The sequence below is a fragment of the Podarcis pityusensis genome, assembly GCF_964106645.2.
Source record: "Podarcis pityusensis genome assembly, chromosome: 7".
In the NCBI taxonomy this organism is placed as follows: Eukaryota; Metazoa; Chordata; class Lepidosauria; order Squamata; family Lacertidae; genus Podarcis; species Podarcis pityusensis.
The window spans coordinates 49,956,471-49,974,139 of NC_138031.1; the positions used below are offsets into that span (position 1 = coordinate 49,956,471).

Below are 17,669 nucleotides of genomic sequence, written 5' to 3' on the forward strand. Positions count from 1 at the left end.
CCATTAGAACAAAGGTCTAGGAGTCAAAGCTCATGGGTTTAGCCTTTTGCTGGCTTTTGTTCTTTCACAAAGATTTTTAACTGCTGGGAATCGCTATTCATCCTTGGGTCAGGAGGAGCACCACAGTGGGTGTCTAACCATTTCCAATTTTTCTGTTTTGTTGCTATGCAATATACCTTAACTCATCAAGGTACTGACTACTTATTCTCTATGGGCCTTCTAAATTTTGGCTGCTCAGGGATCGTAGATTCTTCCTCCTCCCCCCATGTACACATTCTTCTTTCTTGAAAATAAGACATAGTAGCTTTCCTATGCTGCTGTGCAGAGTGAAAAGATGTTGATTTTCACAGCAAGCAAATTTTAATTTTACCATTCTGCAATCCTGGCACTTGATATTTTCTCCAAGAGGCTATGTTAAGAACCAGTGGGAAAGGGCAGAATGGTATTGCAGAGTAAGAACCCACTCCTGTGAAGCTTTGCTTGAAAGTAGGGCACACTGAATTCAAAGTAGTAGCCAATCCTATGCAAAATTAGTCTAAGTTAAGCAATTTATTGTGGCATAGGCATCTAGGGACTAGAGTTGGTTTCATTTCTAAAACAAGTGAGCTCTTGTCCACAAAAGGTCAAGCTATAAACAAGTCTGTTAGTTGTTAAGGCCCCACAAGACACACTTGTTGACAATAGTCTGGATGCTGTGATGCACAGTTAGTCACACTTCATTCTGTAAGGAATTAGGGGGCATGTGAGTATGATTGCTGATAAGATTATTGATAAGGTCATGCTGCCTGAGAGTTCAGTCAGCTGATAGTTGGAAAGCTCTGAGAGTCACCAATCTGAGATATTTGGAGGGCCACAGAGTCTTTGCCTTAGACTCAGGATTAAATATTCCCTTAAATCAGGCATAGGCAAACTCCGCCCCCTCCAGATGTTTGGGACTACACTTCCCATGATCCCTAGCTAACAGGATCAGTGGTCAGGGATGATGGGAATTGTAGTCCCAAACATTTGGAGGGCTGGAGTTTGCCTATGCCTGCCTTAAATGAAGTCCTCAATATAATTTAATCACATTATATTTTTAAAATTTCTGGTTTTACATATGCTTTGTAATATAAAACCAGGAAAGTTACAATGTAACCTCAGATTTGCTGTTAAGCAGGGGCCTCCATGGGGGCAGGAGTTGGGGCAGACACACTGCTACGTGAATCAGGCTCTCCTGTCAACCCATCTTCCCTGGCATGGATTTATGGAATGGCAGCAGAAGATTAGTGAACTGCCATATGGTTGTTCCCATAATGCTCCAGTAAGTCACTGTAGGAATGTGAGAATGGCAGGTGGCTTGACTTAGATCATGGTGTTGCTGTTTACCACCTTTAGACTTGCAGGGGTGGTGCAGAGTATGCCAATGGGGGTTGCTTTGCCTGCCCCTCACTAGTCTGAAGCTGGTCCTGTTTCTGAGAGACATCTACTCCTTGAATCTGGTGTTGCCTTTTGACCAGGCACTGGTTACATTTTGCAACCGTTATCTATGGTTATCTCACGCAGAACCACGCTTGCAACTCCTATATGATCTGGGGGCTATGGTTTATTTCCTCTAGAGTAATGATGGCAGTGGCAGCATCCTATCACAAATATTTCCCTTTTCTGAAAGGAGACATGGTCCTGAAGACAGGGCAAGTCAAACGTGAGCTATGAACATTGCGTTGAAAATATATAATGAAATAATTATGCAGGCCGCACTCACTGATGAGTAAATTCATTTCATACGCCTAGCACCTGCAGTCTGTCTGGCTGCTGGCTCCTTTACAATTGTGCCTCTAGCCAATTTATACTTGACATATGCTTTTCTATCCACTCCTTTTTATAGAGCAATGGAGATGGCAAATGCAGATGCTCAGGGTCATCTGCTGTTTTGGCTGATGTGCCTGCATACTGAAGCTCTGTTCTCAGAGCAGACATCATACTGTTGTTGGAGAACAAGTCCTGGCTGAAGTTTTTAAATAGCTCTGTAATCTCCAGAGGGCCCATTAATGCTGTCTGATATATTGATTTGGTTACGGTTATTAATAAGAGGCAAGTAGGACCTGCAACAAAAAGTTTGCACTGTTCCAGCCAGCCATGGCCACCTCCATTCAGTTTCCCTCTCCTGACAAGTCATCCTGTGGCCACTGAGTGTGGTCATTGGGCTGATTTTTGGGGATCACTCATTCATTAGGGTGTTGTGTTGCTGTCTTTTGTATTTATGCAAGCATTGGGGTCCCAGAGTCTGGTGGCACATCCCTCTTTTGCATGGCTATTGCTATTTTGGCTATATAAGCAAAGGGACACGAGTGGCACTGTGGGTTAAACCACAGAGCCTAGGGCTTGCTGATCAGAAGGTCGGTGGTTTGAATCCCCGCGACGGGGTGAGCTCCTGTTGCTTGGTCCCTGCTCCTGCCAACCTAGCAGTTCGAAAGCATGTCAAAGTGCAAGTAGATAAATACCGTATTTTTCGCCCTATAGGACGCACTTTTTCCCTTCCAAAAATGAAGGGGAAATCTGTGTGTGTCCTATGGGGCGAATACAGGCTTTCGCTGAAGCTTGGAGAGCAAGAGGGGTCGGTGCGCACTGACCCGCGGGGCTCCCCACGCTGCGGATAGCAGCCTGCCGCCCGGCGCGCAGGGTGCCCTGAAGCAGAGCGCCCTGCACGCTGGGCAGACATCTGCAGCGTGGGGAGCCCTGCGGGAGTTCCCGCGGGGCTCCCCACGCTGCGGATAGCAGCCTGCCGCCCAGCGCGCGGTGTACCCTGAAGCAGAGCGCCCTGCACGCCGGGCAGACATCGGCCAGCCCCACAAGCTCGGGGGACAGCGGGGAGGCGCAGCGCCGCCATCCCGCTGTTCCCCGACCTGGTTTTGGGGGGGGGGAAGGGGGAAAAATTCCTTTATTCCCCCCCCCCAAAAAAATTAGGTGCGTCCTATGGGACGAAAAATACGGTAGGTACCGCTATGGCGGGAAAGTTAAACGGCGTTTCCGTGCGCTGCTCTGGTTCACCAGAAGCAGCTTAGTCATGCTGGCCACATGACCTGGAAGCTGTACGCCGGCTCCCTCGGCCAATAAAGCGAGATGAGCACCGCAACCCCAGAGTCGGCCACGACTGGACCTAATGGTCAGGGGTCCCTTTACCTTTAAGCAAAGGCTGAACATTAGAAAAGGAAGGGATGGTGAGAATCTCCCTTAAGGGCCATGATTTTTTCCCTCATTTTCTTGTCCCCAACCTTTCAAGCATAAGTAGCTACTTTTTATTTAGGGAAAAAGCAACAGCCCCTGCTTCACTCGGATCCACATCCACATATGCCAATAGCCATGTTAACATTTCATCAGAGCAGTTAAGATTTCATGCAGTAAATGACAACAGTTGAGTAGTTTCCCATGATTTCAAATGTTGACAGAAGAAGGAAATACATCCACAACATTATAAATTGTCAGGAAGCAGGAGGAATTTGGGGTTCTGTTCTCACTTGAAGCAGTAAAGCTGGATTTTAACTGTAATGGACAAAATCTTAACAGCTTTCAGTCTTTCATTGGCGTCTGGAGGCTCAGCAGATCCTTTGAGTGGTTTATAGCAATGTCTAAATTAATTGAGCTGGGAGGAGAAAGCCCATTCTGGTCAGGACACAGGAAAACAGCACCCCAGGTGTTTCAATTCAATAGCTTTTCTATTTTAGCAGCAGCAAGCATTCCTAACATCACAGATTGACACAGCTGGTTTCTTAAAAATGCACCTTTTCCACTTGCCCTTGTTCTAAACTCCCAACAAGTAAAGTACAATTGTTAATTATAACTAAGGTCACATTTGAAGCATTATTATACCATTTGTGCAATCATAGCTTCGATAAAAAATATTGGGAGCTCTTGTTTGTTAAGGATGCTGGGAGTTGTTAGGAGCTCCCTATTCTCCTCCCAGACCTACAATTCCAGAGTATGCTGGGGAAAGGGATTGACTGTCAAGTCACACTTAGGGAATTGTACCTTTGGGAAGGGAATCTCCTAACAACTCTCAGCACCCTTAACAAACTACAGTTCCCAGGATTCTTTGGGGGAATAGGTCATTTGATCACATCTGGTGTGAATGTCCCCAAGTAGAGAGGTTTTTCCCAGTGGCATAAAAGATATAGCAGGATGTGCTGCTCCTACAGCACAGATCATATTGCTTCAATTCCCATCCCTGTTTTCTGTGTAGTTACGTTCCTTGCGTGCTTTGAGTGTAGGCGTTGGCTCAAGAGACCTTGATGAAGAAATGCAATGAAGAATAATAACATTTCTTATATTTCATTGCATCAAAGTCCTGTGGGTGAATTAGGCAACTGATGGGGGATCTTAGTTCATATGAGCCAATTCTATAATCAGTGGCTAGCTTTTTATGGATAAACTAGGGCTGCTATCTCTGCTTGCTTTGCTTGCCCCCCTACTCCTGCCAAAAGTGGTGGCCACCAGCTAGAGTTCAGTTGGCTAGAGCATGGTGCTGATAATGCCAAGGTTGCAGGTTTGATTCTCATGAGACAGCTGCATATTCCTGCATTCCAGGGGGTTGGACTAGATGATCCACAGGGTCCCTTCCAACTCTACAATTCTATGATATTACTGGAGTTGCAACATGAGTTATTTAAAGGGTGAATAAAAAGGTCTTCATCTGGCACCAAAAAGACCATAAAGATGGAGCCAGGCAAAGTTCTATGGGAAGTTTCCAGATGACCTCTCAGAAGCATTCCTTCATTATCTAATTCTGCAAGTGAGGTGGTAGATAACTTTCCCCTCTCCCTTTAGCTATACACTAATGCTGCACAGTGCAGAAAGCAGCACTCATCCCTCAGGGAGCCAGAAATTGGCTGAGTGGGGTGGGGCATTGACATAGCCCTTTTGCTGCCAACGTGCCTCACATTTTAGTTTCTGATAAAAGGAAATCAAAAGCCCAACATTCCAGAAATATGTACTTTTCTTTATGAAAAGAAAAGAAATCTGGGCTTCTCCTATCTGAGGAATGTGCTGAATAGTACTCCCATAGTCTACAGTTCTCGCAACCATCACCAGCGGGCATACTGGCCATATTAACATACAATGCATGTGGTATTCAATTCACTTCTAAGACACCCATAACCTGTGAATTTCTGACTTTTGCTGCATTGATTGCCTGCTGCCTTGAATATCTTACAGTGGGGTATCTTTTACCCCAAAGAGCATATTCTTAATAGTCTGAAAGCCAATGAAGCAGGTCTTGCTTGTGTCCCACAATTGTGCACAGCAGTGTCATCATTCTTTTCAGTCCATTAGGCCAACAGGTAACTCCCTAGGTTTGGTTTAAGCGAGGTATGTCTAACTTTTTCTGCTGATAGGTTTGGCTTTCACTTCCTTAAATTTCCACAGATGCAGCACAGTAAACTGCAACTAGGGCATCTTTTTGGAACATCTTCCCCGCTCCAGCAAGTATAATTTAGGCTTCCACATGTATTGTGGGATAAATTAAACAAAAAAAATGAAAGGTCTGCATTTGTTGATAACCAAGCAGCAGTGACTGCAGGTGCTTCCACGCGAGCTACTTAAGTCCCTGACAGCACATTCCTAACCATTTCTATGCTGCAACCATATACCCACTAACCTTGGAGTAAGCCCCATTGAACTCAGTGGAACTTACTTCTGAGTGCCATGGTTTTGATTGATCTGCTAGCCACTTTTGAATTGTCATTCTTTGTTCACTGATTTTTTAAAAAAATGCAGAATAAGTGAATAGGCATGCTGCTTTCATATACTATGTATGAGAGCACCAAACCTATTCAAAGCTGCCTGGAGAGCAGCAAGCTGCTGCCCTGCCGCTGGCGATGTGTAAAGCAGCAGTGGGGCAATAGCTTCCTCTTCCACCTTGCCACCTCCTACTTCTTCCTGGGCCACCCATTCCCTCACTTGATCCCCACCTCCACTTGCACATATGTTCTATAGTTGCAAAAGTGCTGTGAGCTTGGAAAATCTCTGGAGAGCAAGGACAAGGTGAATGAATGTGGAGAGACAGGGACTACCTGGCTGAAAAGGAAGAAGGCAACAAATGAAGCATTATCCTGAATGGGGTAACTGTGCCCCTGAAGGACCAGGTGCGTAGCCTTTGGACTCACAGCTGTTCATGGAGACACAGGTTAATTCTTTGGCCAGGGCAGCTGTTTATCAGCTCCATCTGGAATACAGGCTAAGACCCTACCTGCCTGCAGACTGTCTTGCCAGGATGGTGCATGCTCTAGTTAGCTCCCGCTTGGACTACTGCAATGCGCTCTACATGGGGCTACCTTTGAAGGTGACTCGGAAACTGCAATTAATCCAGAATGCGGAAGCTAGACTGGTGCCTGGGAGCAGCCGCCAAGACCATATAACACCGGTCCTGAAAGATCTTCATTGGTTCTCAGTACGTTTCCGAGCACAATTCAAAGTGTTGGTGCTGACCTTTAAAGACCTAAACGGCTTCGGTCCTGTTTACCTGAAGGAGCGTCTCCACCCCTGACACTGAGGTCCAGCGCCGAGGGCCTTCTGGCGGTTTCCTCGCTGTGGGAAGTGAGGTTACAGGGAACAAGGCAGAGGGCCTTCTCGGTAGTGGCGCCCACCCTGTGGAATGCCCTCCCAGCAGATGTCAAGGCAATAAACAACTATTTTACTTTAAAAAGACAGCTGTTTAGGGAAGTTTTTAATGTCTGATGCGGTACTGTTTTTAATATTCAGTGAAAGCCGCCCAGAGTGGCTGGGGAAACCTAGCCAGATGGGTGAGGTATAAATAATAAATTATGATGATGATGATGCCATATTTCACTTACCACAAAAAGTAAACCACTAGGAGGAGGTTTTTTTTACTACAGTTAAGCAATATATAAATTTAATGAAATAGATAAAAGGTACAATCTTTTGGGGAAGCGCATTTGTTGCACAAGACCTCTAAATCAACTTTAATTGCATGTCCCAAATCTGCTAAATATCTGATTGAATCCCACCCAAAACTATCAGCCATCTATAAGTGCCCTTAGTGCACTGGGTATAAGTTCCTATCCCTTTTCTGAGCTTCTGAGGAGGGAAGGACCTCACTTAACACACTTATGTTGGAACTCAAGCCCAGCATAATGACACTGTCCCTTTCGCTCTGGACATAGTGGTGGGATCATGGAAAAAACTAATTTTGGTGCTCATAAATTTTTGTTGCTGCGCTGATGACATCAGTGATTGAAAAATGGCAACAGAGAAGTATTATTGTTAAAAGAAACTTTAATCAAGAAAAAGGCCTTTTCATATCATAATTACATTATACAAAGGGTATTAGTATTTTAACATTTTTTTTGCTAGTCACATTGCCACTGTTTTTTCACACTGCATTTCAGGCAACAAAATCAAACACTAAACCATAGCTTGACATAGTGCATTCATAGCTTTTTACATGTATTTACAGTTTTAGCTGCAAGGAAAGATGTTGAAAGTGGGATGGCTCAATAACTACCAGAATTGAGACACCATGGCATTCCTGCTTTCTTAAAAATCTATTCTGTGCAACATTCTCTTTTCCAATTAGTCTTATTGAGTGTGCCTACACAGCTCAAGTACAGGCACCTCCTCACTTGCATGTGTGCCATTTGCATGCACCTTTTTCATCACCAAAAGAGGGTGGAACAGGGCAATCCCCACTTGTGCTCACCCTGTGTAAGTAGGGATTCCCTTGTACATGATTTTTGTTTAAATGAGAGGCTGGGTCCTAGAGGTACATTAGATAGATAGCTATATTTCCACCCCAAGGTTTGTAGTATCGGATAGAAAGCACACTTCATCACTTTTGCTGACTGACTTGCAATGATCCCCACAGACATTCATGGTGTTTAACCTTACCATGGAAATGAGTTTAAGCCATTCTTGGAGCCATCTTTCTAGAAGTTCTTGCTCTAACAGAAAAAACACTTCCATTATTGGATAGTGCTTATCTTCAAGAAATAGTCACGAGGGCTCAGGCATACTTGGATGCCATGCCATTTGCCTGGTCATGAAAGTTTTAATCCTAATGTGATGGGAAAGACTGCAGTTGGTTACTCAGTGGCAAGAGAAAAGCACTCTGCACAAAGCTGGAGGTACTTTATTACTTCACATGTTCCAGGACATGGTCCTGGTACAAATCAAGGCTGATCCCTAGGTGTAATGTATCACAACGTTGTTCTAAAAAAACAAGAAGATACATATAATTAATTCTTTGAAAAAAGTTATGCTTTATAAATAACATGCATGTACAGGAGAGATAATCAGACACACAGTTTTCATTCAGTAAGGATTTAAATGTGATTTAAGACTTTAATCTGCTTTGGTGGTTGTGTAGAGCTCAACCATGCTACTTAGAGCCCTATATCGCTTTGATCAGAAAAAGGCAGTAGAGTTTTGGAAGATTCAAATAATCTGCTGTTTTCTATGTCCAGTCCTGTACTGAGGGGCACAGCACCTTGAGGACACAGGACATGTACAAAGGACTTTTATTTCCTAGCAGATAGCATTTGGGGACTGCACAGATCCTCATGTATTGTTACAATTTCAGTGGGAAGCATTTCCTTTAAAATGATGATTACTGGCCCAAAGTGACAAGTATGGCTTGAGAATGGAGGAGTAATAAATAACTAGCAGAGGCCAAGAAGGCAGAGACATATTAACAATTACAAAGTCAGCAGGAACTGCAGCACCTTCTGGGGCATTATACTTCAGAAAAAAGATGTCTAAAATGGGAAAGTTTTGAGAGGCTTATAAAATCATGCATAGTGTGCAGAAAGTGGACAGAGACGTTTTCGTCTCTTTCCTAGTACTAGAACATGAAGCCATTCAATGAAATTGAATGGAAATAGGACAGCCATACCCAACACATAATTAGCTCATAGAATTTGCAGCCCCAATATGAGGTGATGGCCACTCATTCTGGATAACTTTAAAATGGAGTATTTAGACAAATTCTTGATAGCTAAGCGCAACTGCCCAATTCTGAAGCAAGGTGCTCCTGGATACTAGCTGCTGATGGGCAAACAACAGGGACAAACTCTTCCCTCCATGGCCTACTTGTGAGATTCCTGGAAACGTGAGGTAGGCTGCAATGGGGAAACGGGATGCCTGACTTTTGTCTAAATCTAGCAGGGCCATTCTATACCAGTCAGCTTCTCTATTGGTTCTGTCTTACTAATTTGATTCAAATTCCATAGGGGAGCCATGTTAAATCTCTTGCAGTAAAACAGTAGCAGAGGAAAATGATATTTTTGTTAGCTTTCTGGCACAAGCTTTTGTGGACTGCAGCCGTTGTCAGATACATGAAGAGTTCTCCTTAAGAAGTAGGCACATTTAGCTACATAGGTAAAAGGAGGAAAATGTGTAAAAAATGGGAACAAAGGGCCCTGAAACCTGATTTCTAAGTGAAGTCTAATGTATGCAAGTTTTTAATCTTGTGTAAGTTTAGGGTCTGCATATACGGTATTTGTAAACACTTCATGTAAGTCTTTAAAGGACGTTGTTTATGTTGCTTCCATCGATGGTTTTTTTACAAGGAGAGCTAGACTAACTATGCTTTGTTAGGAAATTATAATAACATTTGAATATGTGTCGAGTCACCATGCGTTTTATTGGTGCAATATCCCAAAGTGGTTAATTTTGGTGTGCACTTCCTAGTGTCAATATGCTAATTTTCACAGTATTGAAATATACCAGCAATGTTTTGATGGAAACAGATCAACTGTGTGGGCATGTCATGTCACAATTTTCTTCTACCTAACATACACCCTAGACTAAAATGTGCAAGTAATTTTACAGTTTCCTGTTCAGTTCCCATCTACCTTCTAGTGACTTGTAACATTATCAAATACAATAAATAGTTATGATATTTCAATGATTACTGACAATCTCACTACGTAGACACTTTCAGTTTATAAAAAAAATTCATTCAATGTAAACAAGCATATGAAAAAATACTTCTGAAATGACTTTGCAGCATGTGCTTTATTTGTCAGTATGGAGTGAAAACTGCACAGTAAAACCCCTTAGCATACCTTATCCATTCAGTGATTTTTCTGTTGCTGAGAAATTGCATTTTCTAAACCATGTAATGCAAATTACATTGCAACACTTAAATGTTCATGCTACACTGTCCTCTGCTAAATAGCCGGTGTTCACCAATAGCAATAATTTAAGAAAAGCCCCTTTTTTCAAGCTCATTATATATATGTTTTATCATAATTAGGAACTTTAAAAACACATCCTGGACATAAAAACGAGAATTTGCATATGTTAACATTTCTGTATACCTGAAACACTGGAAGGAAATACTAGGTAGAAGTCAGATGGTTTACATTTAAACGTCCGTATAGGGTGATCTTTTTCTTTTGCTTCCTACAACATGCTTTCCCCTATTTTGTCTTTAAATGTTTCCAAGAAATCAAAGGCTGGGTTCAAATGAAATGCAAAACCATGATTAATGGTATTCACCGTTTAAAAAAAATCACACCATGGTTTTGACCTTTCCAATGTACAACAGTAATACAACAGTTTAAAAAGCTTCTTGTCCTTTCCCAGCTGGCCAAGACTCAAGCTTCTTAAATTCACTCTAATTTCCATGGTGCAGCAGCCTCTTAAAGCAGAGCAATGGCCCTAACTGTGGTTTGTCAATGGTCTGTGAATTCAGACATAACAGCAAACCACAGTCGGCGCACACTGTGGTTTGTAAAGCAGCTCTAAACTGTGGCTTCAGGTGCTAGTTCGTCAGCTCCCAACCAACCATTGTTTTTGGAGAGGCTTGAGTTCAGATATTAAAACAAACCATAATTTGTTTTGCCAAACATACTATATTTGAACAAGCCAAAGGCATCATAAAGTTCAACTGGCTTATTTAAAAAAATACCTGGCTACTTGGGAGCAATTGGCCCAGCAAAATATTACAACGTTTCACCATAATCATTATTCGCTAGTTAAACTTTTGACAGTTTTTATTTTCCTGAGTAAAGTCACTGATGTTTTCAATGCCTCCTGTTAATTGTTCAAATAAAATAAGGCAGTTAAAGATAATGTCAGTGAAGTTTTTTTCCTTCCAGAAGTACATCTGCAGATCTGGTTTTCTAGAAATGCACATAACAAAGTTGCCTTCAGCACCCTCTGTAATCCATTGTCTTGGATTTTCTAACGACTCCTCAGATCACTGCTGCCCCTTGAAAGTGATGCAAAGCAGCATATTGCACACCACTCCAGAATAAGTGAGGATCTGATTAATTCAGCTGTGATATCCTTCTTTTTCCCTTGAGAATGAGGGCTGAAGCCCAAGTCAGACATGGAGGCAGAATATTTTGTTCACTAAAATGAAAAGCAGATTTCTCTGATGTTAGAGGAGTTGTATTTGAAAACAAAGGCTAGCTTTCTTCATCTTTGATTTGAAAGGCAGCATATATTTCTAGGGAGCCAAATGGACTCCACAAACAGAAAATTCATTGCTACCTAATTATAAAAGGCTTCCCTCTTAAGAGAATGTTGTGCTTTGTTTTGTTTTTTTAAAAAACGACAACCAGTTGAAGTCATCTTGAATTACAATGCAAATCCCGAAAAGATCAATTTGTTTTTTCTCTAGTCCATTTGATCATAGTCTCTGGGGAGCGGTATAGGAATATTAATTTGGCATATAAATCTTCTTCCAATTCCAGTTCACCAGTCTCCCGCACTAAGAAGATGTCGGTGCACAATTTGAGGATGCGATCTACATTGGGAAGCTCTTCAAACATTATGGAGTGGGAAATCCCACTGAAGAACTCACGGACAAATTTTCCTATTACCAGGACGACTGAAGCATATAATCCCATGATGCTGCAAAACAAGGGGGGGGAAAGGTAATAATATTTTAAAATGTGAAAAGATTTAAAATGTAATCACAGAATTATGAAATGTGGATACTGAGAAGAAAGTAAAAACATAAAAATACACCCAATTTATAATTCATTTTCATTTTAATAGATTAATTCATCCAAATTACTTTTCTTTCCTACCTCACCAAAAAGAAATGTCCCTGTCCTGAGGGAAGTACCGTATTTTTCGCCCTATAGGACGCACTTTTCCCCTCCAAAAATGAAGGGGAAATGTGTGTGCGTCCTATGGGGCGAATGCAGGCTTTTGCTGAAGCCTGGAGAGCGAGAGGGGTCGGTGCGCACCGACCCCTCTCCCTCTCCAGGCTTCAGGAAGCTACCCCCCAGCCCCGCAATCTCCCAGAGCGATGCAGAAGCTGCTCGCAGCTTCGGCATTGCTCTGGCTCCCGTTCTGGGGACTGGGGTCGGGGGAAGCTCGGGCTTCCCCCGCCCCAGCCTCTCGTCTGGGGGGGGGGGAAATATTTTTTTTCCTTTATCCCCCCCCCAAAAAAACTAGGTGCGTCTTATGGGCCGGTGCGTCCTATAGGGCGAAAAATACGGTATACAACATAAAGAAAGACTTAGGAAAGAGATGGAAAGACAGAGGCACAAGTAACAGGGGAAGAATATGCAAGTACTATGACACATGCTTGAATGTAGTTTCTGTAAAAGTAAGGAAAGAAGACTTATGCCAGATGTTTACAAAGTCATTAAGATCTAGGATTGTGGTAGCCTGCCTGTATCAACATGGTTTCATCAAATGAAGGCTTAGAAAGCTGAATGATTAGGAGTAGGGCTGGGCAATATTAGGATTTCGACATCACGATGTATCACCCTCCAAACATTGCGGTTTGGCGATACACCGTGATGTTGAAACAAGTTGTTTTGGTCCCAGCAGGCAAGGCATGGGGTGAAACTGCCTCAGCTCTCACTGCAGGAGCTGAGGTGCTTTACCCCAGTGCCTCGCAGGCCAGGGCCAAGGTGCCTGCTGCTCAGCTGGGAGGCAGAAAAGCTCCCACCCTCCAGCTGAGCAAGCCCCACTGAAGGACAGGCAGCTGTGTGCCCCTGAATGGAGAAATTTAAAGGTGCCACCAGTTCACACAAGCCAGAGGCGAGGTGGGGGCTCCATTACACCTGAGGGAGTTGTCTCTGCTGCGTTGAGGCGGGTGAGCTACTTCTTTCTCCCAGGAAAGAGGACGCTCGCCCTCCCCTCACTGTCCAAAGATGAAAGAGGCACTGCCGACTGAGCTGGACAGGCTCCATTGCAGTGCTTTCTCTGCCTTTGCCAGCGCAGGCAGTGGGCGAGAAAGAGGCAGCCTGCTTGCCCCCCACTCCCTGAAGGTGGACCAGGCAGCAGTAGCTGCCTTTGCCTGTGTGGGTGCAGTGCCACTTTCCTTGTTCACCCCGGGAGGAAAGATGCAGCCCACCCTCCCAGGCAAAGGCACACAAACGCATGGAGAGGCTGCCTCTTACTCCAAGGAAAAGAGATGGCCTGACTCTGCTGGGAGAAGTCTAACAGAGGACCCACCCCCCATCTCCAGCTTGCGCAAGCCAGAGGCAATGTTAGACTTCATCTGGGCAGTGTGAAGCCTCCTGCTCCCCAGCATACAAGCAGGAGAAGGATCAGGGCTCCCTCAGCTGGTGAGCGGGAGCATTTTAACAGAGCCCCCACCCTGCTGCTGGCTCAGGGGCTCCATAAAACTGCTTGGCTGAGGCAAGGACAGCTGCATGCTCCTCAGCCAGGCAGCTTAAAGAAGTGGAGGGAGGAACAAGCTATATTGCAGTTTCACTCAGCTGCAGCTTGTTTTGTCCCTTGGCGTGCTGGAGGCAGAGGGACTCAGTGGCAGTTTCACCCACAATATACCGCCAAGTGAAGCCATCAGCATGGTCTGCCCCTCATTCTGGCAGATATATTGATACCCAGTGCTTTCTTTTTTTCTACACAAAAAAGTGCCAGAAAGCACCACCATCAGAAGGCCCAACTTCCGGCGGTGGGAGGGGGAGAGCTCCTCGCGAGGCAAGGGCAGGAGTTAGAGGTCACCATGTGCAAAGGTGGCTTCTTTAAACTGCTTCTCTACAAAACCCCTCACATAATATTTGTAGAAGATGGTTGCTTACCCATAGCCTGCCAAGAATCCCAGGCTAGGAGGGCTAACTTTGTCACTGAACACAATAAGTTCCAGACTTGTATTTCCTGCTCCCAGAGTTTTTTTAGTCTGGTTTAGAACCCACCACTCAGTTTCATTATGCCTGGACAGTGAAACAGTGATGTCTTCATTTTTTCCATCTACAAAAACCAAACAAACCATTTTGTCAGTATCTCATGTGCAAATTATATTAATTTCAGCTGTTATCTGAGGAATTTTGCTTCAGCTCCTGTACCCACCCTATACAGGCAGTCATGCAATCTAGACAATAATGTGTCTGAATCAGGGTGCATTATGAAATAATATTCCTGTTAGAAATGAGCAGTGGATCACTCCATACCTGTCAAGAGCTGCTTTATGGGTTTTGCAACAGAATCACTAGGTGCCTTGATATAGCGTGGATACACTTCATGCAGTATTCTGCAAAAGAAAAATAAATTGAGGGAAATACCAATACAAGGTCATTTGAAATTTGCCTTGGATATAATTTTTACAACATGAAAGTCCTAAACAACGAGACCACAGTCAAACCTGGGAATTATTCTTCACGGCACTGGATTCTAATGCACAGCTTTCCAAACTTTTCAAGTTGGTGTTTGTAGACATGCATTATTTCACAACACAGTAATTCAGTTTTACTAGCAAACTGAAGGTTAAACTAACCCCTTTCCAGCCCCAGGAGAAGTGTTCACATGACACACCAACACACTAGTGTGTTGCAACACAGTTTGGAAAGCTCTGTTTTAATGGAATTTACAGTATTTTCCTGTTAGTAGCTAGCCCTGCCTCCACTAAATATTCTCCACTTAGGGTAGAATGAGGGCCACATGAGAGCTTCAGGTTGCATCTTATTGTATGCATTTCTCAGCATCTCCCTTCCTTTCTACTTTTGCCTCTCTCCCCTTCAGCACCTCATCAGGTGCCTCTGGCCTGCAATAATTCAGCCTTTCTCCAATAGCTAATTGCCAAAGCTGACAACATCAACATCTTCGTTTGGTAGCGCATGTGCATGCACACAGCAGATGGTAGATAGGACTCCTCCCCACTTCATTATAAGAAAGTGCCGAAGGATAAATATAATTAAATGAGGTGATCTTACTGAAAATCGAAATAACTACAAAATGCCACTTTGGAAATAAGGCAACAGTTTCAACACATTTTTACAGGAGTTGCAATATTGCAATTTTCTTTGCCCAAGTCAGTAATTTGTAGCTCTGCTTATAAGAAAAATCGACATATTAATAAGCATAGAAAATGACTTACACAGGTGCAGGTTGCATTTGGTTGTCCATCATTTTAGCAATAAGTTTTCTTGCTTGCTTTCGTAGGTTGTGACTCTGTTTATCAGATGCTATTTCTGCTTTTGCTCCAAGGGAGAGGTTTCTTTAAGAAAATGTATGAACAAGAGTAAGGTGGTGCAACAGTTCATGAATGTACAATTGCTCTGACTTTGCTGTATTCAAAATGCCATTCTCACTGGGTGATAGACTATGTTATATTTCTTTGAGAACTAGGAATGAAGGCCAAGACCCAATTCTGGCAGACCCCCAGTTCTGCAACAGACAGGAATATGGAGGGCAGGATTCATTACTCCTAGGGAACTTTCTTTCTTTTCATTGTAGGGAATTGCAGGAATTGCTGGCCAAACAGCCACAAGGCATCTGCACCTCCTTTTAAAAAACAAGGTAGACACAAAGGCAGTCTTAACATGTGAGATCTGTATGAGGTATGAATGGAGGATCTAGCAATGTGCAGATTCAAGAGCAGAAACAAATCCAATCCGTACATTGGTCAGGATAGTTCAGATTGGGTGAATCCTCATTAGATTTGCTTTTGGGCAAATTACCGCTCCATTACCATTGGCAACTCAACCCTATAATAATAATAATATAATAATAATTTATTATTTATACCCCACCCATCTGGCTGGGTTTCCCCAGCCAGTCTGGGCAGCTCCAAACCGAATATTAAAAACACAATACAGCATTAAACATTAAAAACTTTCCTAAACAGGGCTGCCTTCAGATGTCTTTTAAAAGTAAGGTAATTGCTTATTGCCTTGACATCTGATGGGAGGGCATTCCACAGCGCAGGCGCCACTACCAAGAAGGCCCTCTGCCTGGTTCCCTGTAACCTCACTTCTCACAGTGAGGGAACCGCCAGAAGGCCCTTGGCACTGGACCTCAGTGTCTGGGCTGGACAATGATGGTAGAGATGCTCCTTCAGGTACACTGGAACCGTAACTGCAATGGTTCAAAAATAATTGCCCTGCCCCCTGTTGAAGCAACATCTACATCCAAGTACTATCAGAAAACCCAACTGTCTTTTATTTGATGCTAATAATTTTGCTGCGCCTAGAATGTCATGATGGGAGACTTTTGTCCTTGCTTCTTTCCATTTCCTAAGAGATGACAAACAAGTGATCCGGATTTACCACAATTGTACCAGAATGTATGTGTTCTGCTGGGAGCTCATGGATTTGGCAGGGGGGCTTTTAGCTGGCTCCTAGTGCCAGGGAACCTTAATCAAAGTGATCCCTAAACTATGATATGTAGGGATTGTGTCAGTCACTAGACAAACAACAATAACACTATATGTTAGCAATGAGGCCATACCTTTGAATACTCCATGAAATAACTACAGAAAATTCAGCATTCTCTGCATTGAGCTCATCAATCATTTTTTTCCTGCTGGGAGGGCTGATAGTCCATAAGGAATTTGAATTGCCTTCTAGCTGTGCGACTGTTATATCTTCATTACCATAGTTTTCTAGAAACTGTAGGGCAGCCTAAAAAATAAAAGGAGGAAGAGGAAGCTTTTTTCCCTTTGCCTTCAAATTCTTTTTGGTACTATCATTCTTCAGTAGTCCACAAAAAGATGGAGGGAGAGGCAGTTTGGAGAAAATATTATGTACTATGACTAAGGCAATAGCTGAATGCAAGGGGAAGAGCTGAATCAGCAAACTTCACCCAGGAAGAGCAAATAACTGCAACACATTTTTGTCAGTGCAGCATCCTAAAACTTGGCATGCTTTATGCCATGAGAAAGATTCTGGTATTACAGGCAGATGGAAATAACTCTACAGTTAATGCCAGTGCTTTCCACTCAGTATTTTGCCATTACAAAGTATGAAAATTCTATTAATCATAAAATCAGTTGGAAATATGACATGGAGAATCTACCTCACAGAATGCTCATAAAGAATGTCTCAGTTCTTGCCGCTTTAAAACTACAACTACAGTTGCTGTGAACCACAGTCTTCACTATGTTTATTTGTTTGTTTCAAAGCACTTCTAAATCACTTGATACCTTAAAAGTTCAGCATGCACTTAAAAGAAATAAAATTACTTACTGTATTAGAGCGAAAACTGTTTAGGAAACTTGTATATTCCGTTGATGTCATATTTTTTAGTTGACTCTGCTGAGCACTCATAGTAAAAATAGGCTGGAGAGTAAGAACACAGAGTTTAATAACAGAATCAGGATTTTTTTTAAAAAAAGAATCAAAGTTCAAGGCATTTATCGAGGCAGCCAACCTTCTCCAAACCAGCTATGTCCTTAGGGCTGGTCCGGATTGTGGAGCTCACAGAACACTGATTTTACACACACTGCAGCAACTGGGAGAATTCCTCAG

General features: G+C 43.1%; 1 protein-coding gene across 8 annotated transcripts in view; it reads right to left on the reverse strand.

Annotated features, from left to right (window-relative positions):
- Window positions 1-7,248: 7,248 nt before the first annotated feature.
- PIEZO2 (piezo type mechanosensitive ion channel component 2) overlaps window positions 7,249-17,669 on the reverse strand; it is a 215,677-nt gene continuing 205,256 nt past the window's right edge. For all 8 annotated transcript variants that reach the window (XM_081014068.1, XM_081014067.1, XM_081014063.1 and 5 more), the window contains 6 exons: window positions 17,388-17,480; window positions 16,651-16,823; window positions 15,299-15,418; window positions 14,376-14,455; window positions 14,007-14,175; window positions 7,249-11,853 (listed from right to left, as the gene is read on the reverse strand). In XM_081014068.1, the coding sequence (XP_080870194.1) occupies window positions 11,601-11,853; window positions 14,007-14,175; window positions 14,376-14,455; window positions 15,299-15,418; window positions 16,651-16,823; window positions 17,388-17,480 (888 nt within the window). In that variant the 3' untranslated portion in view covers window positions 7,249-11,600. The remainder of the gene's footprint in view (window positions 11,854-14,006; window positions 14,176-14,375; window positions 14,456-15,298; window positions 15,419-16,650; window positions 16,824-17,387; window positions 17,481-17,669) is intronic.